The sequence below is a fragment of the Homarus americanus genome, unplaced genomic scaffold (genome assembly GCF_018991925.1).
Source record: "Homarus americanus isolate GMGI-L3 unplaced genomic scaffold, GMGI_Hamer_2.0 scaffold31037, whole genome shotgun sequence".
Taxonomy (NCBI): domain Eukaryota; kingdom Metazoa; phylum Arthropoda; class Malacostraca; order Decapoda; family Nephropidae; genus Homarus; species Homarus americanus.
Window position 1 is genome coordinate 26,350,776 of NW_024722227.1, and position 25,394 is coordinate 26,376,169.

At 35.4% G+C, this 25,394-nt stretch overlaps 1 protein-coding gene across 2 annotated transcripts in view; it reads left to right on the plus strand.

Annotated features, from left to right (window-relative positions):
* The first annotated feature begins 775 nt into the window (after positions 1 to 775).
* Positions 776 to 25,394, plus strand: part of LOC121862445 (serine/threonine-protein kinase Doa-like) — a 38,640-nt gene continuing 14,021 nt past the window's right edge. Inside the window, exons 1-8 of one of the 2 annotated variants that reach the window (XM_042360744.1) lie at positions 776 to 814; positions 2,976 to 3,146; positions 3,493 to 3,622; positions 4,283 to 4,421; positions 4,932 to 5,043; positions 6,545 to 6,651; positions 7,175 to 7,264; positions 10,381 to 10,482. In XM_042360744.1, the coding sequence (XP_042216678.1) occupies positions 785 to 814; positions 2,976 to 3,146; positions 3,493 to 3,622; positions 4,283 to 4,421; positions 4,932 to 5,043; positions 6,545 to 6,651; positions 7,175 to 7,264; positions 10,381 to 10,450 (849 nt within the window). In that variant the 5' untranslated portion in view covers positions 776 to 784 and the 3' untranslated portion in view covers positions 10,451 to 10,482. Of the gene's footprint in view, positions 815 to 2,975; positions 3,147 to 3,490; positions 3,623 to 4,282; positions 4,422 to 4,931; positions 5,044 to 6,544; positions 6,652 to 7,174; positions 7,265 to 10,380; positions 10,483 to 25,394 lie in introns of those variants that run through there. The other variant, XM_042360745.1, reaches the window with a different exon arrangement.

The window sequence follows — 25,394 nt, forward strand, 5'->3', positions numbered from 1 at the left end:
CTGCCTTGTCTATGTTTTTTTTCTGATTTCCTGCTTGGTTTGGATTGAAATCGCTTTTTCGATCTCTGAGGTCTCATGTTGATCTAAACAATGTCAACACGTGTTTTTAAAGGAACTGTTGTAAATAAAGAAGATTTTTAAATAACACTGCACTCGCTATTCTGTATATTGTCAGTATGTAAAATAAATTTAAAACCCACCCAATAATCTCCATAGGAAACACAGAAAAAAAACGTTTAGTTGGAGAGTCTCTGCCAAGATGTTACCCAGTGAAACACAGAGAGACTAACCTGTCGTTGTGTTACAGGCTGACACTGCCAGATTAAACTAGTCACTGATTTTCTCAATTATGTTCAATAATTGTTAAAATGGATCAAAAATGGTTATTAAACTTTTAAAATTATTGAATATATAAACTTTGATATTTACCAAAATAGTAAGGAATGCTTCCCAGAACCGATTAATGTATTGGCGGACTAATACTGCTGGTTGACTCTATGCAAGCCAAACTTGTTGAGGTCGGGTTTCAAGAAACTCATAACTGAGGGAATTATTTTGAACCGTTAAGAATCTTGAGGAGGAATTTGAACTGTGAGGCGCCACAACCAGACCACTGTACAAGTACTGTATATTGAGTCTGTTGTATGACTCAAATACAAATTGACTGATTACAGTTCATAAATAAGTCAACAATTGTATCTTGCTCTTAATAAATCATTATTTTGCAGTTTGTGTGTTCGGATGCTCAGCTGGTTTGACTACCACGAAGTGGTGATCGGCCGACATGCCTCGCCTTAGTGTATTTGACTTCTTGGTAAGTACTGACTCGGTAATAGGGAGTTGTGAGTAAATAAGTTGTATGTTCTCTCATATTTTAGCTATGCAGTACTGTATGCTCACTGAATAAATAAAAATAAGTTTATATTTCAACCTGTTAATTAGCATCCACTGAAATGGTTCAGGGCTTGTGGAAGGCCAGGGGTGGATCCAGGAGTATCAAAGGGGGTGGGGGAACATGGCAAAGCCTGTGAGTTGGTGTATTTTCCACAAATAAGCATTTAGGCCTATATATAGAATATTTTGCCAAGAATTGTATTCACTGACTCGAGGCACTTGTCTGTGCATTATTCAGTACTGTACTGCAGTACTAAAGATTCAAGAGGAACCGTTTATATTTTTTGCTAAAGATATTTACATGTTAGAATTTCATTTTTTAAATCTCCGTAGATGGTTGTCATATTAAAGGTTTCAGCCACTCCCAACTGTTAAAGACTTATGAAAACTTAGAATAATTGTTGAAGAACTCTGTTGCTGGTAAAGTAGGTGCCACTGTACTGTACTGTAAAACACAACAAATGAGAATCATGCCATCAAGGGTTTCAAAAATTTGCAGGTTATCATAGACACACAACCCTTTCCTTTGCTTGTTAAATCATCCTGAATGAATACATGTATAGTAAAGTATGCATATAATAGATAAGATACAAGTGATGAGAAGATACATTAAAAAGAGTTAATCAGGTGATAAATTATGTGATAATAAGTACTGATGTATAGATGGTGTGGTAAGTGAAATGACTATAGGTGGGAGAGAAATTAGTGATTGAATGGATGTGGAAAAGGCTTGTTTACCTTTGGAAGTGGACATAAGATTAGAGAAAGATGGTTATTTTCTCATTGTGCAAAGACAAGGATAGTAAGGATTATGGTAAGAACATAGGCACATTTAGTCATTTTAGCAGGATTGGTGGCATTTATGAGAGGATATTGACTGGATTAAGAAGCATTATAGAACAACTCAAGGCAGTGAACAGGAAGGTTTTAGGAAAGGAAGAGTGTGTACAGGAGTGGTCCCCAACCTTTTGTAGTCTCTGGGCCACATTTATCATTGTAAATATAGTGGAGGGTGCCAAAACTCTGTATCTACATTCAAGAAAAAAAAACACATATATTGTACAATTATTTGCAGCTTTACACTTCTAACTGTTATCAGTTACATACTTTTTACATTTGCTCTTGGACAGGACGTGTGTGCTTACTCCAGTAAGAAGGCTGGCTCTCTCTCTGGACCTGGTCTGGGGTAAATACACACGTCCTGTACACGACAGTTGTATCAAGTTATCACATATTTTCAGTAATATCACTCTTACAAAGAATCCCAAACAATTAGCTATTTTCTATCGAACCCTTGTGGGCTCCATAATATGGTTCCGCAGGTTTCATGACGCCCACAAACTACAGGTTAGGGACCACTGGTGTACAGTATATCGATTAAATGAATGGATAATTTATGAAATGAAAGTAAGATTGGATGACTGGAACAAAATTGAAATATGGTGATACAAAGTGTAAGATGTTCCACTTATTATTAGGCAGATAATGCTGTGCTGATAGAGTCTGTGAATGGAGGTCTGGAGGCTTGAGGAATTCAGATTCATGGGATCAGTTTCAAATAATTGATGAAAAAGAGAAAAGAAATGGAAAACCTAGAGTTCACAATACTGTTGTGTTATGCAAGGAAGAAAAAGAGATGATGATCAAGTGTTACCTATTGTACAGTCTTTATTTTATTTATTTTTTTATTTTTTATTTTTACTCCGCATAGTGCAATGTCCATCCAATTATTGTACTATATTTATTACAGTACAGTACAGTACAGTACAGTATAGTAAACTAAATCTGATGTTTCATGGAGTTGATCATATTGTACAGCAAACCACTTCTCCAATATATCTTGTAATGTATTGTACAGTACAGTACTGTACATTCAAGCAATGTAACATTACCCTTATTCGTACTGATAGTACCTGCAAGAGTTTTCCTGTAGTATTATCAGTTTTCTGTAAAATGAGTTTTCTGTAATACTGTATAAGTTATTCTGTAACATTATGAGTTTTCTGTAATACAGTACACATCTTTCTGTAATACTGTATGCATTTTTCTGTAGTCAACATATGTTTTGTATTCCATTGCAGAAGGACAACAATTACCGTCCCTATGGCCTAGATCAAGTTCGGCACATCGCCTATCAACTATGTTACGCAGTCAAGTTCCTCCACGACAACAAATTGACTCACACAGATCTCAAGCCAGAAAACATTCTCTTTGTTGAATCTGATTATAATTTAACATATGATCCAAAAAAGGTGAGTAGCCCTGACATGTTCCTCTTTGCAGTTTCTTAAAGATGTTCAGACATACCTTCTTTGCATCACATAATAGGGCATGTTAAGATGTTTTTTTTTTTTTTCCATCCTATTGTGCAAGTTTTTTTTTATTGTATGTGGTGATTTGTCTATGTTTTCCCATGTTTGTATTAGCCAAGAAAGAAATATATAGGTCGTTATTATTTTACTGTATTTTGAAGATGTATATTATCAACTCTGTCACATATCAAATGAAAATGCATCAGTGATTATAGTCATAAACCATTTTTTTTGGGTGTATATGTTAACAAGCTACAAATTATTTATCATTGAATTATGCTTTCAGAAACAAGACATCAGAACGGTGATGAAAACAGATATTCAGCTGATTGACTTCGGCAGTGCAACGTTTGATCACGAGCATCACAGTACCATAGTTTCAACAAGGCACTATAGAGCGCCAGAAGTTATTTTAGGTCCGTTAACATTTCTCATATTCTTGACACTGTGAATTTGTTTTCTTTTCACTTAGTGACCTTTCAACAAAATGGTTATACTGTACTGTATTTATTTTGTAACATTCAAAACATTCTCATTGACTTAAACATGCTTATATCAAGATAGGGTATGACTGATACATAGATGTTCACTCCTAGCATACCTTGACATATGAAAAGGGTGCCAAGGAAAGGACAGTGGTGAGAGTGTACAAGGGCTGTGGTGGTATTGGTTAGGAGGGTTCCTAACTACAGTGTGAGAGGGAAATGTGGAACAATACATTCAGGAGAGTAAATGAAAACAGATATGAGGAATAGAGAGGTCAAAGAAGATAAGCCTGGAGTTCTAGTGTGCCCCTTGCCTCAAAAAGAAGCCCTTTGAGTTAGGTGCTGTATATAAAAGATAATAAGATAATCATACCAATAATCTAATTATGATATTAAACGATAAAAAAATGTATCAAAAGTTTATATATTCAGTACAAGATGATGATGATTGATACTGTTTGAATAGTGCTGTATCAAGTGATTTTGCACATTAAGGCAGAAATTTGGCAAATAAGAAGTACCAGTTATAGGCTTCTAGCTGAAAGAGAGGCAGTGTGCCATATATATACTCATATATTTTCTCATTTTCAGAATTAGGATGGGAACAACCCTGTGATGTTTGGTCCATTGGGTGTATAATGTTTGAGTTGTACCTGGGCATCACATTATTCCAGACACATGATAACCGGGAACATTTAGCTATGATGGAAAGAATCCTAGGACCCATCCCTACACAGGTAATACATTCACTGCAGATGGTTTTATATCTGTAATTTATCATTTACATTCTCAGTGGTTAGAGCTTTGAAATTTCAGAGTCAGTTTCACTGCAAAATCAATGAACGCACTCTCAAAAACTTAACACTTGTTCTGTATAGTCATTCCCTCAAGGTATCAGAAGTAATGTTGATTGTTTTGTACAGTATAATGTACTAGTTGAGGGTATGAGGAAGTGTTCATATTGCCTAACTTGCTATTTCAACCTCTTTCTGGTGCTTTGTACATTTTTCTGCTCTGTTTGCTTCTTGAGATTATATGAAAGAAGAGATGAGCTTGTCCAAGATACTGAGTGGACTGACTTGTATTTGGATACCTCATATTTACTATACTACAGTATATACTATTGTATATATTCTTTAGTGCCAATTTCACCACCTCTTCCTCTCTGTTTTAAATTAAATTAAAATAGAAATAGCAAATTTTCCCATATTTTTTTAGTCTTCTATGTGAAGCACCAATTTAACAGGATGGGTAGGAAGACTCGGACCAAATACTTCTATCATGGCAAATTAGACTGGGATGAAAAGAGTTCAGCAGGCAGATATGTCCGGGAAAACTGTAAACCTCTAAGGGTGAGTAAAGTAAAAATTGAATTATTTATAGTCAATTTGATCTGTTTAACCTGATTATACTGTATTATATATGAAATAAATTCCTACCCAAATTATTAGATGTTAAATTTTTTGTATTTATAGTGTACATGTATTAAGTTTTACACAAGTGGTTGCAAGTGTGTGGTAAAAGGGGATAGGTTTTTGTGTTGAAATTCATAGGTGAGTTTACTTTTAGTTGTATGTTTGGACATTTATATATACATAATTGATCTCTGTTTTTGCTATTATCATCAAATTATTATTTATCCCTTAACATGTTGCACTTGTAGCATACTGTTTATCTTGTTCTTTTGCCATTTTTTTTTACTATGCAATAGAGGTATCCCTGTGTAAATGACCCTCAACTTTTGAATGAATAATGTTAATGTTAGTCTTAACTATTGGTTTTTGCTTTGCATTGTCAATTTAAAATTTCAGGGAATGCACAAAGGGAATTTACTGCTTCAAAGGTGTGCCTGAATTTGCATTTTTCTAGCAGTTAAGATACCTGTATGTACAGTATTGCATGGAAAAGGGCCAACCTTATTACCTGTATTTGTGCCATGAGTCATTCTTCCCACTTTTATGGGCATCATTATTTTGATCTTTTGAGAAATCCTTCTGTTTCGATATACTGAACAACATACAGGTATTCATAGATTTAAGAGGATAGGCAGATCAGTTAGTTTGTGGTCTTTTTTTTTCACATTATGTACCTAAAACTTTGTTAATGTATCATGAATGACCATGAAACCCATATTAAAATTTATATGTACTGTATGTATAAAACTGTGTAGAAATAATAAGGTGAACAATATACCAGGTAAATTTTATTTTGATTTATAGAACTTTTGTTAGCTTTCAGACAAACTTTTAATGAGAGGAAATCTTATAAGTTTATTTACCATTGATTAATGTTACTTGTCCAGTTCTTATATAATATTGCTTGTACATTTTTCAAACATTATAGACTTGATTATATTTGAGAATCTAGTGTTAATTTTAAATGCTTACCAAGTTTATTTTTCTTTCATTTAACTTCAGAATATAAGTGTTGGTAACTTTATGCTGGAAAGTCATATTACTAATTCTATAAGTATGGATCTTATAATAGCAAATGTGTAATTCTTGAATGTCATCTTTTTCCCTAGGTTGGAAGTCAAAGGGTTAACCCTTAATAGTTTTAGTCTTTACTGTAGGCTCTATCTGAATATAATCTTACTACTGTACTGACATTAACATTTCTTCATGTCTATTGTTAGGTTAGTAAGACTTTCTCTGCCATGTGTATTCTCCACTTTCTATCCTTAATTCCTGAATTAAGCCCATATATCAGATCATGGTATTAGACAGGGATGGGTTATCTGTCTTAACAAAATACATTTCTAATGACTGGACTAATATTTTTTCTCTATTTTATTTATTTATTTATTTATTTATTATTATTATCATTATCATTTTTTTTATTTTTTGCTGATAGAGCTATCAGACAAAATCAGATGAGGACCATCGGCTGCTGTTTGACCTTATTTCCAAGATGCTGGAGTATGAACCAGCACAGCGGGTCACCCTAACGGAGTCACTTAGGTAAGCATTTTTACTTCCTGTCACTTTTTTTACTTATACAATTGGATAATGTCATTGTTTGATCACTTTGATGATCATTCTTACCTTCTTTTAATCAGTACTGGGTAATTTATTCACATATTAAATCTTACATTCATAGATGTTAGATGGTTGCCACCTCTCTTGGCCTTGCTCCCTGGCAGCTGACTCTCTAGTTGTTACCTTTATGTGCTCCATCAGCTTTTGTAACTGTTAATTGAAACATTCATTTTGTCTAAAATTAGGACTAAATGCCTGAGAAAAATGGAGGTTGCTGTTATGAGTAAGGGTATGGAAGAACAGGAGAGAAAGATGGAACTAAGGAAGATTGTTGAGTTTTGTTGGGATAATGAGTGTCAGAGTGTCTCAGACCCACAGAGTTTTCGTTTGATTATTATAATCAGTCTTTCAGCTTATGGGTCACATTAGCCATTAGCCATTGTAAAAATTATAAAAAGTTAAGGTTAATCACAGCTTGTATAACATTATATTTTTATTTTTTCAGGCATCCATTCTTCGACAAGATTCCAGCTCACCAACGGTTAGGTGACAGTGCTGTTGGTGACCTTCGGGAACGCTCACACTCCCTCTCACGGTGATGCCAGATACTCCAGGGGTCATACAGTACTGCTGCCTAACTCATAGACCTTCCCTTGTGCCCTCCCTCCCTGCCTGCCGCTCATGGCTCCTTTCCAGCCTTAGGCCAGACAAATTTAACAAAATCATGTAGATAGTTCACATAGAGCTCGGTATAAATCAGTCCAATGACAATATATATTTTTTATTTTGAAATTATTTTTTCTTCTTTTTCTTCTTTCCTTAAAGTTTCCTTTTTTCTAACTTTTCATTAAAAAAATCATCTTTATTGAACTTCATTCATCTTATTGACAGTTTAACAAGGGACATTAATGAAAGGTACTGATGGGCTAGTGTAAAGGATGGTTGATTCTCTGCAGTGGGTGACTGAGGCATTGAACCCTCATACAGTATAGAGGTTTGGCAGTCTGACTATTCCTGTGATCTTTTATGTGAAATTAGCTACTTCAGTTACAATCCCTTCAACTCTGGTAGAGAAGATGGAGCTCAGTATATGAAAATGATATTCATTTTCATGTAGATCCACTTAATTAAGTAGCACGTGGCACCCGGAGGGAAGCAAGATAGTTTATTATAAGTACATTTTACATACTACATTGTCTTTGTGCATTAAGTTGTAACTATTTGTGAACTTTTTTTAAGCTTTTGTTTTGAAATGAGGCTATTACACTAAACAATTATGGGGTAGTGATTTTTTTTTCCAATATACGAGTACTATTTTTCATCAGTCTCATTTGAGTTAACGAGTAAATGGTTTTAAGTTTGAAAATGTGTGAAAAAAAGGGATACATGAGAACATTAAAACAATTTCCTGGGATTTTCACAGATATATATACATATATATATATATGACATTGACGCAAGAAACATGAAGGAAATCTGGCAAAAGTCCTCATTTGCTTTTTTTTTTTTCCTTTTTTTTCTTTTTTTATCATTTGCCCAAGAGAAAGTGTAATACACTGTTGAAAAATGTTACCTGGTGTTTTGTAAATTGTGTAAAATATTTTAGATTGTACATTATTTCAAATTGCACAAAGAATATTCAATATATCTTGAATGATATGATATGATATGATATGAATGAATGAGACTACACATATAGCAAATGAGCGGACACTGCAGGAGAAAAGGACTCTTACTGAGCGTGGGACTGAGTGTTAAGCATCTGACGTACACCTAACGCTTTGGCCTTTGGTGGAATTGATATTACCACTTCAATCTTCTTTAATCACTCTTAAGGCATGATGGTATGATTTGGTCTTATGTTTTTGGTTTAATAAGCAAAAACCAAAAAAGGTTCATTTAGATGGTATATAGAGACAGTTGGTTTCCAAATAGTTGTCAAAATAAGATTATGTACTTAATGGTGCATTCACAGTCTGAACAAATACAGAGCCTCCTCAGTACAGTATTTTGTTTTGTCGTGTGGAGGTGAATGAACATACAGAACGTAGGCAAATGGCAGGTGTGTGCTATATCTGCATATTTATATTGTATATATATATTAGTTACTTGTGGAAATGTCCAGCCCCCCTCCAATGTTTTATTTTGTATGTGTGTATTTAAGGGTGATTTTTTTCACAACCCAAATTTTTAAATAACAAAAAAGAGATATTACAAGATTAACATCAACCGTATAGTCTTTGTGAGTATAACAGACGGCTTCAGCTACAAGCAGAGTAGATTGAGGGCATTTTCCATTTCTTAAATACCTTACAAACCCAACCATGATGTGTATATTTAATAGAATGGTGATGTAATGTTGTGAGAGAGAAGTTTGTTGTTAATCATGCAATGGTATGACTAGTTTCATCAATGCCAAGGCTATAAATTTGTTGCTCTCAATAAATATTTTCATTTAACTAATTATTTTCATATCCCATATACAATAAGTGTCCAAAATATAAATCAAACTTATTTGTGTTTACTGTACTGTCATAATTCTAATTGTGTAGAACTGATTATAAAAGATCTTTTTCAACTATTTCATGTTATTATAGTGCTTTTCTACCCCAGAAAACCTCCTGTCATAGGCTGTCCTCCATCTAACATTTTTGGCTACTTCATTACTGATTCCATTTGTTTACCAATGGACAATTTGTCTCGGCTCACATGATTACAAGTTACTCGGCTGTGTGTACAGTATAGTACCTGTATGTCAATTCCACTATTTTTGTTGAGAACTCGTCTGTTAACTAAAAATTTTCCAGTACAGTATTTTATAATTTGATTCATAAAGGTGACTGTGGCAAGGTATGCAAGTAATATTTTTGGTATTCTCATTAGACATTAGTATCAACCCTTGTATGATGATGAAGTCCATATTGTTATCAAGGTACAGGTCTTGTTAGAAGGAAGTCTGTTCTTGAAGTAAACAAAGGGAACAATTTTAAATAGGGTACCTTTTCCAATTAATGATTTGATTTCATTTTGGACACAGTTACAATGTAGTCTAACATGGTATGCAACAATTTGAACTCAACATAATGCTTCAGTAATTGCTTTATTGATGTTTTATATAAAACCTTGGTTATTGCTGTCAATATTTATTTTACAGAATGTCCTTACTTGCTATGCCTATGCAGTTTTCTGGGACAGCTTTATTTTACTTTTATTTACATTTGTTTTCATAACTACATTTCATACAGGCTTTGATTTATTGTAAAATGCCAAGTTAACAATTCAAATTTTTGGGCAAGTGTTTAAAAACTTTCATAGTAACATGTGGATATGCACAGTGATGGAAGTGGTTGATGAGAAGTCTGTGGGTACCACCCTGCTTGGAATGTGGGAATGGTTTTATTGGATAGAAGTGTGATCTGAACTTTATCCTTCTGTAATGCATTATTAGTTTAAATATACCAGAATGAATTTTGTAGCTTGTATGAAACATTTCCAGTATTTTTTTCTATTTATCCTTGAATGGTCTTTCAGCTTCCTTTGTTTTGTTTATTCATTGATCATTGTAGCCTCAAGTGCTTGTGTTCACATCTACATCATTTCCAAAGAAATTATATCACTTTCTCATACATTACTTTGCATTCTATCCACATTAATTTACCAACAACACTTATCTGTTAATGTTTGCTTTATTCTTTTACTCATTGCCCACAGATGTAGGCGTAGACTCTGTCCCAATTCTTGTGGTGAACCAACAGGATTGTCCACAATTCTTGAGGTCTAGCACTCCATGTTCATTGGTGATCCAATTTACAGGTGAGGCTGTAAAACTTACATCAACCTTCAGGGGCTTCTCTCCTCTAAAGGTAGATGTAGTGCCAATCAAGCATTCCTTGGGACAACAGCCCATTTTAGCAAATTAAGATGCCTTTACCTACTAAACAGCTGGGTTGCCCAAGCACAACTTGCTCTTAACACTTTCATCATTCGGACCAAAGTAATCCCTGCACTCAGACCTGAAGGCAGACCCAGATTTTCACTCTAAAACCACAGGTCTGGTTAGATTTAGTTAGATTTAGGTTCCAGGTCTGGGTTTGGGAATTATCCAGTCCCCTTTATCACTGTGCATCTTGTGATCTGTTATATACCTTGCTCCAAGATCTTCCCCTTTCACCTACTCTTTGGTGAATTGTTGTCATTAATCCTGTTAAGTTTACTTAATTACACTTTGCCATTCTTTTATTACAATGTCTATGTATGTCTGTCAAATCAGTACTGTATTATATCTTTATGTTATGCAAAGAAAAATAAATATTAGCCAGCACTTCCATGCTTATAAACACAATTTTAATAAGCTAGAAAAGAAAATGTGTTTAACAATTATTCTAGGGAAATTTTTTTTTTTCATTGTGTAGTGTTGTCTTAGAATTCATTAAATTGAAAGAACATTCACAACTGAGACAGCTAATGACATGTTGGCAAGGTGTTGGTTAATTTCTTCAATGTTCTTTTAACTGTCCTAAAGAGCATAGCTTGTTGATTAGTCTGCTGAAATGCAAAAAAAAAAGGCTTCATATACAATATGTTAAGATGTGTACTGTACTAGTCCCCTGCTTATACTGTACACATTTAACTTTCCTGAGATCCATTATATTTAAAAACTCTGTTGTTATTCAATCACAATGAAGATAAGTGGGTCAAAATAGGACTAGGAGAACAAGAACTTCGCTTTGCATTTCAGAGAACAAGATATCTTTTTGTGCAGTTTTCTAATTTAAGAACAAACTAAGCAGCTCTCTAGATAAAACAACTGCATGGGCAAGTAAGACTTCATCAGGTATTAATAGAAAATGAAGAGTTTTAAAGATTGTAAATCTCTGGATATGAATCCCATGTTATTTCTTGAACCAAAATTTATTTACAGTAACTGATAAATCGAATTTAATGTCATATCAGCTTCTCCCTATGTGTGAAGATGATCACAAAGATTGAGGCTTGTAATTTAGAGTTCACCAATTTAGTGGTGGTGTTGTAAGTACTTTTGTTTAGATTTGTATTATGCCAATATCTTGGACCCCAAATTAAATGTTTTTATTTTTATTCCTACTTCACTAAGAACTTGATCGGTTGGGGAATATGTTTTTTGGAGGCAACTGTTCTGTTGTGAGAGGAATTTTTTGAAGTTGATATTGAATGTGAACAAAAGTAATGAAAATCTGTTGGACAGGAAGACAAAGATAAATTAATGTTAGTTTGACTTATGACTAATGAAAAGGGGAGATACTGTAGAAATATGTTACAGCAGAGAGTGAATAAGTGCTGGCAAAATGGGTGCATCTGTAAGTTCTTGATTCCAGCCAACCTTGAGAGTGTGAGAATGATATTTACAGTACAGTACTTTGCTACATAACTAATGCTGCTATGCTGTTATTTGGAAAGGACAAAGACATCCTCTACTGACTAAATGTTATGCTTTATCTGGCTGTATTAATGCTTTCATGTTACATTTTATTGCATCATTTTGCAAGCCTGTGTTTAACCACTTATTTGTGGATGTGTGTCATACAGTATATGGAATGGTTCGCCTCTGGCAGTTGATGGCAGATGTGCTATACAGGGGGTCCCCGGGTTACGAACGGGTTCCGTTCCTGAGGACGTTCATAAGTCGGATTTGTAAGTAAGTCGGAACACATGCTATGTGCGCATCGTACTTACAAAATAATGTTTAAAATCTCTCTATATCATAGCCTAAATCCTTATATACATCTAAAATCACTTCATTTAATACAAAAGAAGTAATAGAATGATAAAATACAGTAAAGTCTCAAATAACGACGTTAATGTGTCCTCCAATATTGCAGTGTAAGGTGAATCATCGTATCACGAATCATTAATTACCATTAAAATAGAGCAATAATAATGAGATGCGTTTCCAAGTGTGACCTTTTCATATCTTTTGTGTGGCTTTTTACCCTCTTTTTTCCCCCAAAAATAATACAATTCCAGTGGTCCCTCGGTTAACGAGCACAATTCGTTCCAGAAGGTTGCTCGTTAACCGAAAAATTCGTTAACCGAAACCATTGTTTCAATGGGTTTTTAGGTAATTGGTTCCAGCTCACCGAAAATTACATACAAACTAAAAATAAATGCAGTAAAGTACACTTACTTTGAGGTGTGCATGTAGAAGGCTCCTGGTTGATGATGATAATGATGGGAATTAGAATGGGGGTGGAGGAGACGGGAGAAGAGAAGGCAATGGAGTGGAAGAGAAGTCACCCCATGCTGCCATTTCACCCATAAAATTTTAGTTCACTTGGTGTAATTCAAGATTATTTTCTTTAAATCAACACTGCACTATGCTATATATTATCAATATGTAAAATATATTTCAAAATGACCAATAATTTGACTGGAAACACAGAAAAATGGCATTTATGTTGAAGAGTCTCAAACAAGATGTTCCTTCCGCTGAACCGGTAAACAAACTGACACCAAGCTTGGTGTATTGAGTGGCTGTTTGGCACGCAAAAATCTAGTTTCCTGTACTTCAATTATGTTCAATAATTGTTAAAATGAATAAAAAATTTAATATAATACTTTTAGAATTATTGAATAGTACAACCTTCTTGATATTTACTAAAATGGTCAGGAATTTAAGCCCTAAAACCGATTACTGTATTGGCGGACTAATACTACAGCTGGTGAGCAAGCAAATGCAGGCGAAAACACGTTGGGAAAAATTTGTAAGGAATTCGTTAACCGAAATTTTTTCGTTAACCGAGTGAAGAATCTTATGGAAGGTAATTCGTTAACAGAAGTTTTGTTAACCGAGGCGCTCGTTAACCGAGGGATCACTGTAATGAAAAATGCAAACTATATTCTTAAAATAATGTTTCTGAATGCACCTTGTACAATATAAATGAGTAACAATATGGTCACACTAGAGGAGATGGAACGCCATTGTTTCTGTTTGTGTTTACAGCCGGGAGTCCGGGACGATAGTTCTACACGAGAAAATGAAGAAAATAAGACCCTGATTGTAGCTGTAGTAAAATTAATGTAAAAAAATTAATATGCAGTATATGTTTTAAGTAATGTTATTTAATGTTAATAAATGGAACAGAAGTGGCTAACTACTAATGGCAAAGGAAAAAAAAGAGATGGATTGGGAACGCCAACATATACAGTACGTGCACATTTAAGGATACCGCGTCATTTATCTCCTTTAGAATATGTACAATAGATTCATTATTGTTTATTAATGACTATGTATTTGATTGAATTAATCTTTATATTTGCGAAATGAACAATACAATTCATTAATAATACGTAGAATATTAAAACACACAAGAGGATAAGAGACGGCATTGTTGTCAGTGTTTACACCCATAATGTCAGTTATCCATCTGAAACTGAAGAAAATAAGACCCTGGTTGTTGTTGTTGTAGTAAAATTAATGTAAAAAATATGTATTTTTTAATTAATGTTCTTTAATGTACAGTAGAAGTAACCAGTGATATTAAAGAAAAAGTGAGACTGATAGTGGAACGCCAATGTATACGTGCGCACTCAAGGAAACAAGGTCATTTATCTTGAGAATATGTACAAAAGATTCACATAATGTTTATTACTGAATATGTATTTGATTGAATTAGTGTTTATATATGTGAAATGAACAATGCAATTCATTAATAATACATAGAATATTAATACACACACGAGGAAACAAGACGGCATTATTTTTATGAGTGACAATGGTTCCACATAAGAAACTGAAGAAAATAAGACCCTGGTTGTAGCTTTAGTGAACCTAATTTAAAAAAAATTTAATATCTGTATGTATGTTTTAAGTAATGTTATTTAATGTTAATAAATGGAACACTAGAAGTAACTAACCACTTATGGTAAAGAAATAAAGCGAGACGATTGGGAACGCCAACGTATGAACAGTAAGTGTGGACACGTGAAAACATATCCTCATTTCTCTTCATATGAATATGAAAGCAACACTTATTTACTGTTCATATATGTTTTAAATAATATTTTCGAATATAAAACAATAATTCTACTTACCAATGGTGGTAAAGTTTAAAACATAAGGACAGCCAATGAATATTGTGCGAGTTTTTACTTGGATGACGAAGTCATCAGGTTCAACTCTGGCTGAAGCTGTAGCTTCCCATAAATCTGTTGCTGAAACTGTTACTGAACCTGAAGTTGATGTTGAATCTGCTTATGATGCTGAATTTGATGGTGTAGCTGAAGTTGATGGTTTAGGCCTTCGAATAATAAAGCTGTCGAAAGAACCTTGCACAGCTGCTTTCTTTTCTCATTATACATCTTTATGTAGAGGTCATTTGCATTATATAAATTTTAATGCTTTGTTCTGTTAATGGATCCACTTCAGAAAATATGTTCATTGCTTGCTCCATATAATATCCGCAGACCTCTCACCTTTTCATATCATTTTAACACATCTAGTTTCTCGGGTAAGCTTATACACTTTCTGTTAGCTTTTGATACAACACTACCATCACTTGCTCTCTAGCTCATGTTGAACAGAGATGCAAAAATGCTGCAAGAAACCTGAGAAAGTTTTTCTCCTGTTCCTGATCCAGATGCGTGAAAACAAAAGGCCCGCCAAACTCCGACTGTTGTTTATCACTCATTAGCAAGGCAGCTTCTTTGCGCAAGGCACTCTTCATTTTTTTATAGTACAGGTATTTTTTTTTTTTTTAGAATACGTATTGGGATTTAGTTATTATTTATGATGTGTTGCAAAGACAGCATGGTAAATTTTTATTATTGTTTTATACAGTATTGTATTAAAAGAAATACTTAACTTACTAAAGATGACCTGAACATGAAAATAATTAACAAAAATTTATGTATCTATAAATAACTTTTAAAAATGAATACTTTATGTTTTACATACTCCTGTGCATACCATACCATGCATTTGGCTACTTTGGGCTTGCTATGATGACGCAAGAGATCTGCCCTGGCAACTGTACCGACACTCACAGCGGGTGGTGCTTGGTGCATCGTTTCCATTGTTTACTGGTAGTTACTGGTAAATTTTTTTCAACCTAACGAAACTATTACCCGTATAGAGGTCGACCCCCAACTTTTTGCCCAAAAATTTGGTCTTAAGAACTCGTAATACACGGTATATACGTATTGTAAATTTTAAGTTTAACCTCGTTCGTATCAGCGGGTGTTCATAAGTTGGACGTTAGTAATTCGGGGGCCCCCTGTACTGTATAAGGAACTTAAATGTGTTAAGCTTCAAAAGTGCCGCACTCAGGATACACTGAGGTTCACACAAGCAGCAATAGATGACTTAAATACTGTACAAATCTTTCATAATGAAACTTTAATCTTCTATAGTAAATATTGTATTGATTGTAGTAAATACCCAAAAAATAAATCGTCAATATTTTCATAAGCAGAAATTTATTGATGGTAATTTGCTGTATGTAATCAAGTCAACAGGGATATTAATGAATACTGTATATATTACCTTCTATAGTTTATTTGTTATGCATTACTAAATTTATTTCTTTTCTGTGGCAGGAAGTGTTTTGAAAATCTTAAAACAGTATGAAATACGTCACAAATATTTCACGGCTTCAGTTAAAAATTACTTTTCATAAATTAAGTTACAACTTCCAAAAGAGCTTAAACCTGTGTGTGTATGTGTGAGTGCGTGCATGCGTATGTGCGTGCATGCATGCGTGCTAATTATAATAATAATTAATGCTTTATTGAAAAAGTTCTGCAGCCCAAAGGCTGAAAATATACATTGGACATAAATGACTTATTACGTGGGGGAATTAACAAAAGCCTTCATTAGGGAAAAGAAAAGGAACATACAGTACAATGAACATACAAATTAAAGTTTACAGTGGAGGTTACATAGGTCATGTGTGCTGAGGTGTTGAACAGCAAACACTTAGTGTAGTAACTCCCTCACAGATGGTGTAATGGTGGACCTCACGTGGTGTAGTAATTCCCTCACGGATGGTGCTATGAGGGACCTGACGTGGTGTAGTAGTTCCCTCACAGATGGTGTTATGAGGGACCTCACATAGTGTAGTAATTCCCTCGTAGATGGTGTTATGAGGGACCTTGCATGATGCTGTAGCAACTCATTCACTACCTGGTGTCGTAGCATCATGGGGACATCACGTGGTCTGGTGCCACAGGACCTCACTCACTCAAGTGGTGTACAGTCAGGTGGATGGATTAACACATCACTGCTTATTGTTGGGTCTCATGGGCAGTTATCACTCGGTACCTGGGACCTCACTGTGTGATGGTTAACTTGGGTACGACTCAGCTGTTACTGTTGCATTGTTTTCACTGTGTGTGTGTGTGTGTAAGAAATGGCACCAGTAAAAAGGACACAACTGTCAAACTAGGAAAAAATGGCAAAAGATATTTAATGTTTCTCAAGGTCAGTAGACTTGTAGACTCTGTTGGTACAGTACAGTATATATACTGTTGTTGCTTCTTATTTATATCTTTATTTGTCAGTTGCCAAGAGAAAATATACACAGTGCAAAATACACAATACTAATTACATTGGGTATACTGTGCAGTACTGTATAACAATAAGATGACACAAAGTTTCAAAAGCATAATTTGGGTTTCAGGTTGTGTAAGGTCACATGGCCAACACACATTTGACCTGACCCCACTTAAAGTTTACCCTTCCTGGCACTACCTAGGGTGGAGATTCTGTCCTGATTTACCTGTGACAGAATGGTTGTGTTGGCACTGGTCATGGACATGCTGGTCAGTAATTTTGGTGCTGACATGACAATTCATGTCATTTGTCATGCCAAGTAAAAAAAAATTGCTGCCTTGGACCCACCACTATTATGATATTATGTACAATATTTATTTAATGTAATCTAAATACAATTATAAAAGGTAAAACACAACACCTAAGAGAAAATCCTCCACAGTGTCTACAGCATCAGGTGGAAGTAAATTAAACTCTAAATAAACCTGAACACTTAATGAATTCTTGGCTAGATACGGTATGATGATCCTTTCATAATATATATTTATTGTGTTAATATGTGCTCCTGTATAGTAGTTAAATATTTATAATGCGAATGTTAATGTATTCCTGTATACAGTAGTACCCCGATTTATGCAGCCAATTGAACCTACAGGGTACCGCGGAAAGTGAAAACCGCGTAAAGTGAACAACAGAACATATGGGATTAATTCCAATAGAGACTGGCCCGACCCCCAAACTCCACTTTTTCCGACACAATACCTATGTTGTAGTAAAAATAACATCTAAATTTTATGATGGTATGCTCACACAATTAATATTTAAGAGAAATACAGTCGCCAGGTTAATGTCCATTCAAATAATGGACTCAAATCCCCTCTTCCCAGCTCACTAGCTCCTACCTCTCTGATTAATGTTTGGGTGAAAACTCTAGATTTTAACGTTTAGTAATAAATAATACCTCAGACTAAAGTTAGGATAATATAATTGACATTTCTGGATTCCTTGCAGGTCAGGGAATATTTTGAATGTAAACTTCATATATTTTGCACAAAAGATAAAATATTTGCTTTGTGTAAACCAAATTATTACTTTAGATCTAAAATTTGTATGTCTAATGCAAAATCCATGATGTTTATATTCAAAATGATCATCATATTGTAAGAATTCCAGCAATGTAAATTATATTCTGGCCGGGTAATTTGTATGAATTTTATGAGCTAAAACATATATCTTCAGTAAATAAACAAAGAAATATTCTTCAAGGACACTATCTGTCAGTCAAAATACTCCGCCCTAGCTGAGTCAGTCCCTCCCTCCCTCCCTCCCTACCAGAGAAGTGATTGGGAGAAAATAGTATATTTGCATTTTTAGTAATAAATAATAACTCAGACTAAAGTTAGGATAATATAATTGACATTTCTGGATTCCTTGCAGGTCAGGGAATATTTTGAATGTAAACTTCATATATTCTGCAGAAAGGATAAAATATTTGCTTTGTGTAAAACAAATTATTACATTAGATCTAACATTTGTATGTCTAATGCAAAATCCATGATGTTTATATTCAAAATGATCATCATATTGTAAGAATTCCAGCAATGTAAATTATATTTTGGCCGGTTAATTTGTATGAATTTTATGAGCTAAATAAAAAAAATAAAAAATTATACTTCACCGCGTATATGAGTAGATGCACCGTGGAAAGTGAAAGTCTGGTTCTGGCAAAGTACCGCGTTGAGAAATTGCGGAAAGTGAAACCGTGTAAAGCGGAGTAATACTGTAATACTTAAAATGTTTTCTTGATTCAAATATTTTGATATAATAAATGTAATATTTTTATGTCATTGAAGGGTTTTGTCCAGGGGTTGTGCCATTTTTTCCTATACTGTATTCATGTGGTGTGTGTAATAATAATATTAATTAACAGTACACTAAAAGAACATAGCAGCTAAAAGGCTGAAAATATACAATAAACAGAGATGATAAAAGTTACATATGGTGAAATTGGGGAGTGGGTTACTTGATTGACAAATTCTTTCAGTACAATAAGTTAAGAAACATGGAGTGAACATATAGATCAACTACAGATCAGGTAGCCAGTCCCATAAAGTGCCTCGGGACTTTGTAGGTGCGCTACACAGTCCTTCCCGTGGTTTGGTTGTACAGGTTTCCCGATTTATGTTCTCCATATCTATGATATTCTACTTTAATGATGATGATGATGTTTAACTGCTGAATGGTTCAACAGTTAGATGACGTCACATCTTAAGGGTGAGAGAAACCCGCAACGTGGACTCACTTAACGTTTATTGATTGATGTGATCAAAACCTGGAGAAGTGAGACACTCGTTAACTACTGATTATATTCCATTACAGTGGTCCCTCGATTAATGAACACAATTGGTTCCACAGAGTCAGTTGTTAACCAAAAATTTCGTTAACTGAATATTATTTCAATGGTATATTGGGTAATTTGTTCCGACTCACAGAAAAAGTATAACAAAACATTAGATATAAACTAAATACAGTACTGTACTGTTCAGTATACTGTACAATAATAAATAAAAAACAATAGAATACAGGTACTGTATTTTAACTTACTTTGAGGTGTGTATGCCGTATTCTCGGCAGCTTGTACATATCAAACAGCTGATTGTAGAGGTTGATGATGACATGCCATATTCTTTACAGAATGCATTGGGTCTAATGCCTTCTTTGTGTTTCATAATAATTTTGCACTGTATATTATCAATACAGGTATGTTAACTAAATTTCAGAATGACCAATAATTTTAATGTAAAATTTCAAAAATATTCAAGAGGCCAACAAACTTGATGTTCACTCCACTGTAAACAAAGTTAAACTGAGAAGTGTTGGTGGGTGATTCGATCAACTGATTGGCACACAAAAACTGTTCCCTGTATACTGTATATATTATCAATTTGTTAACTAAATTCCAGAATGACCAATAATTTTATTACAAAAAATGCAAAAATATTCAAGATCACAACTTTCTTGATATTTACTCCACTGGAAACGAATGTAAACATAGAACTGATTACACCCTGTACTGTATTGGCGGACTAGTCGATCAGCTGATGCGCACAACAAAGCCTGTTTCTCGTAAGGCTGCTGTTAATCGAAGTTTTGTTCGTTAATGGAACTGAAAATCCTTAGGGTAGCTAATTCGTTAACCAAAATTTTTTTAATTGAACCGTTCGTTAATTGAGGGACCACTGTACTGTACATGTATACATTATACATCAGTTGGTAAGTACACTATTCTGTATGGTTATTATTCAAATTGCCTTACACTGTGCATGTATGCAGTTCACAACATTTCACCATAATACAAACAATCACTGTGTTCTTTCACTCATGTGTGCGGGCTTGCAGCTCCACTTAACTTAGTATTGTTCCAAGTAACTCCTAGTTATAGCTAGTGTGTGTACACTCGAAGGGGCTGGACGATACTGTCAGCCAGAGGCGTCCCGAGCCCCTATCTATGGTCATAACAACAAAATGCTTATTGTGCGTCCACAAACATCTGGTTAGGTCACAGGTCGCTCGGCCACATAGGAGTCAGAGGTTACGGCATACGAGGGCGGCGATAACAGATGTATTAAGACCATTCCCATATTTATGATGTCAGCTTCGAGATACCTGCGTATCGCCACGCGACCACCCAGTGCACTATAGTACCAAGCTTTGTTGCATGGTGATCGCACATGGCCGTGATCGTGTAGCTCAACAGTTATCGGTCAATATTGGTGTTCTCATTTTTTTATGTACAGTGAGAGGACACATTGTACTCTGTTTTGGTGACGGTGAAGTGATTTTTGCTATGTTATTTGTGACTGTTAAGTGCTTTGCCTATTGTTATTAACATAATGAGAGCAGTGTCAGCTGCAATAATGTTATCATTGCTCACTGTGACGTGAGCAATGTAACTCTTAAAATGTCTGGGAAGGCCAAGACACCCAGGAAAACCATGTTTCTGGAAGTGAAGCTTGACAGTGTGAAGCAGCATGAGACTCCCCAGAGGCTGTGTGGGAGTCAAAGTGATGTCTCCGCTCCACCTTCAAGAGTCTCCTTAGCCTCAAAGGGGACATGTAATGACGACCAGGCTTGCTCTTAATGATGTGGTGAGTGTTTTTTAATTGTGTTTTAGGTATAGTATTAGTGTAAGATTTTTTTTTTTTAAATACACGTGGGTGTCTGACTGGATGGGAACTTATCCCATTGAACCCCATGTTATAATAAACCCGATTTACAATATTTTGATTCACGATGGGTTTTTCAAGAATATAATCTCAAAGTAAATAGGGGGATACCTATACATAGGTGCTAAGGGCAGTCATGACCGCTCCCTCCCTCAGGGTTGTGATAACCCGCACTTATTTCCCTTTCCCATTACATAGTCCTTGTTGGGCTTTCAGCTCACACAGGGTGATGGAGAGAGAGATTTTGTTCCTCATTTGAAGCACAGTAGTTTGGAATTCTCATTTCTTGCATGGTGGAGTAGGGAGTCCTCAGTTGCTGGCTGGTAGAGTTGGGAGTCCTCATATCTCTCCTGATGTGGCTGCGAGCCCTCAATTGACATCTTGTGTTTGTGAGGTGTTGGGTGGTAGGTGGTGGGGGTGATATGGCCCCTGACCACTGACTGCAGGGCATTGACTTGTCACTGTCATACACTTGTTTTCATTCTTTTGAATTGAAATTATCACTTGTATATAAGTTATGGGTTGATCGTCAATCTTTGCACCGTATTGTTGGTGGGAGGATGTTGATAAATCCAGGTGGAGAGGAGGAGATGGGGAAGGGGTGGATCCGACAGGCCACATCGTAAGTGGAGCAGCACCTCGTACGTCTTCACTTCGTGAAAACTGAAGACGGTGTGTGTGTGTATGTGTTTTCACTAGAACAATGTAAGCCTTGTTGTGCCTTGTGCCTCATTATATTAAGAAAATGTGAAGAACCAACTACAGCAGATAAAGGATATGCAGGGATTTAGCGTTTGGGATGTGTTCCTAAAAAACAGGTCATTGAGTGAACAGAAATGAGAAATAATATTTTAAGGGATAACAAGGAGTAATATCCTTGGAAATGGCATGTAATTGTGTAGCGGAGTCACCGACTGACTGACTCGCCACCCAGTAGCACTTGGAGTGGGCGAGGCTGAGTTGTGAGGTGTGTTATTCTTCAACTCATAATTTTGGGTAGATATGTGTAATTTTGTTCATTTTCCTGTACTCTGTTGCATGCACACATTCATTTATACAGAATGTGGAAAGAAAAAAAAATTGTCATAAGATCAAAAACATAAATGGAATACAGTGACCCCTCGGTTAACGAACTCAATCCGTTCCAGAAGGTCGTTCATTAACCGAAAAGTTCGTTAACCGAAACCATTGTTTCAATGGGTTTTTGGGTAATTGGTTCCAGCTCACTGAAAATTTCCTAAATTCAACAAAAATGGTAGAAAAGTTCACTTACTTTGAGGTGTGTATGTAGAAGGCTCCTGGATGATGATGATGATGATGGGATTTAGAATAGGGGTGGAGGAGAAGGAAGAAGAGAAGGCATTGGGGTGGAAGAGAAGTCACCCCATGGCGCCATTTCACCCATAAAATTTTAGCTCTCTTGGTGTAATTCAAGATTATTTTCTTTAAATCAACACTGCACTGCATTATATATTGTCAATATGTAAAATATATTTAAAAATGACCAATAATTTGCTTGGAAACACAGAAAAAAAGCTTTTAGTTGAAGAGAGTCTCAAGCAAGATGTTACCTCCAGTGAAAACAGAGAGAGACTAACGCCTGTTTGCTGTGTTAAGAGGCTGGATGCCGCGCATTAAACTAGTCACTTTACCTTCAATTATGTTCAATAATTGTTAAAATGACTTAAAAATTGCATATTAAACTTTTAAAATTATTGAATAGTATAAACTTCTTGATATTTACTAAAATAGTAAGGAATTTAAGCCCTAGAACCGATTAATGTATTGGCGGACTGATACTAAAGCTGGTTGCCCGGTCAGTGCAAGCAAAAACATGTTGAGGTCGGTTCGTAAGAAATTCGTTAACCGAATTTTTGTTCGTTAACCGAATTGAAGATCCTTATGGAAGGCAGTTCGTTAACCGAGGCGTTCGTTAAACGAGGGGTCACTGTACAGTAAACAGTTCTTACTTGGTTTTCATGTTAGCCGACAAGAGCAGAAGGGGAGAGAGGAGCCATCACCTTAGTACAGTACACAATATCACAATAGTACAGGGTAATGAACAGTCCATACAGTACTCAATAACACGACTTTAGACAAAGTTGCAACAGCGATCTATAGCAATAGGAACAATGCACAGCGATCGATAATATACAGTACAGAGCAATATAGTAAAGCGCAAATTGCAATGTTCAAAAGCAGGGTAGACACTAGTGTCATAATGGCATGGTTTCCTAGGGGTCACGCTGGTAGCATACCCCTACAATACATGAATTCTGTATAATAAACTTAGATATGTACTCCCTCTGGTTACCAAAAAATTAATTTCTGTTTTTTGCTGGAAAAGCTAGATAATGATTTCTAAAGTAATTTCTAAAGTTCAGGTTGGCTGATTCATAGGTAGTATCTTATATAGCAGCTCCCTTTCCAAGTGGTCTAGTGTCAGCCTTGAAAATGCTGTACAACATTGCCACGCTCTCTGAGTGGGCTGGGAGACATACAGTGCAGTATCACACTTAGCATTTATTTTATGCCACTTAATTTTGTTTGTTCCACCATATTTTAATATTTGACTCATGATTATATAATACTGGATAGGTAGGTGAATAGAAAGATGGAATTCAAAAATATTTTTTTTTATTTACTTACTTGTGGCAATTCGAAATGGAATGTGATTAGCAGAGTCCTCTGCAGCATAGCAAACATGCCTCAGTGAGTTTCAGACATCACTTGCATTAAATAATTTACATTTACATAATTCTACTCTTATTTTACTGTTTATTGGACTCAAATATCTAGATAATATTCACTGAAGCAATTTTTAGGAGATGGCACTTAACATACTATTGGGTAAGGTAGTGATGGTGGTAGAGGCAGACAGAGCACCTTCCTTCCCACCAGTGCCTAGCTGCTACTAGTGAATCCTCCTCTACCACCTGCCTGCTCACTCACCCAGCCCACTATTACCTATATGCTACTGCTCGTCATGTTCTCATCACGCCCACACCCGCCCATTACACCCACAATGCTCGCCCAGTAGAGATGCCCACGTGGAGCACAGAATGTTCATTTTTCCGACTTGCGTCCTGAATTTTTCCCAGTGAGTTGAAGATCGCTAAACAGAAAAATTGCAGATCGTTAAATAACCGTGAGTGTTAGAAATTTTAAATCCCTAAATCGTATTACAGTAAACCCTCGATAACTCGGCACATATGAGGCTCTGGCCTTGCCGAGTTATCCCAAATTCAGATTTATTGAGGCACTTTGCCCCTCCCACAAAAATACATGTGTGCAAGTAAATACTAAATGAAAAAAGTAACACTTACCAGCACTGCAGGCGAAGAATGAAGCTTCATAGTAGGTGACACAGAGGCATGGTAGGTGACACAGAGGCATGGTAGGTGACACAGAGGCATGATAGGTGATGCAGGTGGCCAGATATGCTGAGATTTTCCCAGATAATTTTATATATCTTGGCATTTCCCGAGTTATACTAATATATTCCGAGGCAATATCCATGCCAAGTTATATGGAATTCCGAATTAGCAAATGCCGAGTTATCGAGGGCTTACTGTTTCGCAAAGTGGACGATCGCTAAACGGCACATCCCTGTATAATGTGCAGACACAAAAGTTGTATCCATTTATTTCATTAATCTCTTGATAGCCATAAATGCTGACCTAAAAAAATAAATAAAAATCTATGATTTTTTTTTTTTCAGTCATAGGTGCTGAACTATTTTCCACAAGGGAAGCAGGCATGAATTGAGGACTGAGGGGAAGGGGATTCCATAAATGAAAAAATTGTATAAAATCATTACAGTGGTCCCTCGGTTTACAAAAACAATTCGTTCCACAGATTCGTTCGTTAATCAAATCTATTATTTCAATGGGATATTGGGTAATTGGTTCCAACTCACAGAAAAAGTACATACAAAGTACTGTATACCAGTAATAGAATTAACAAAACAT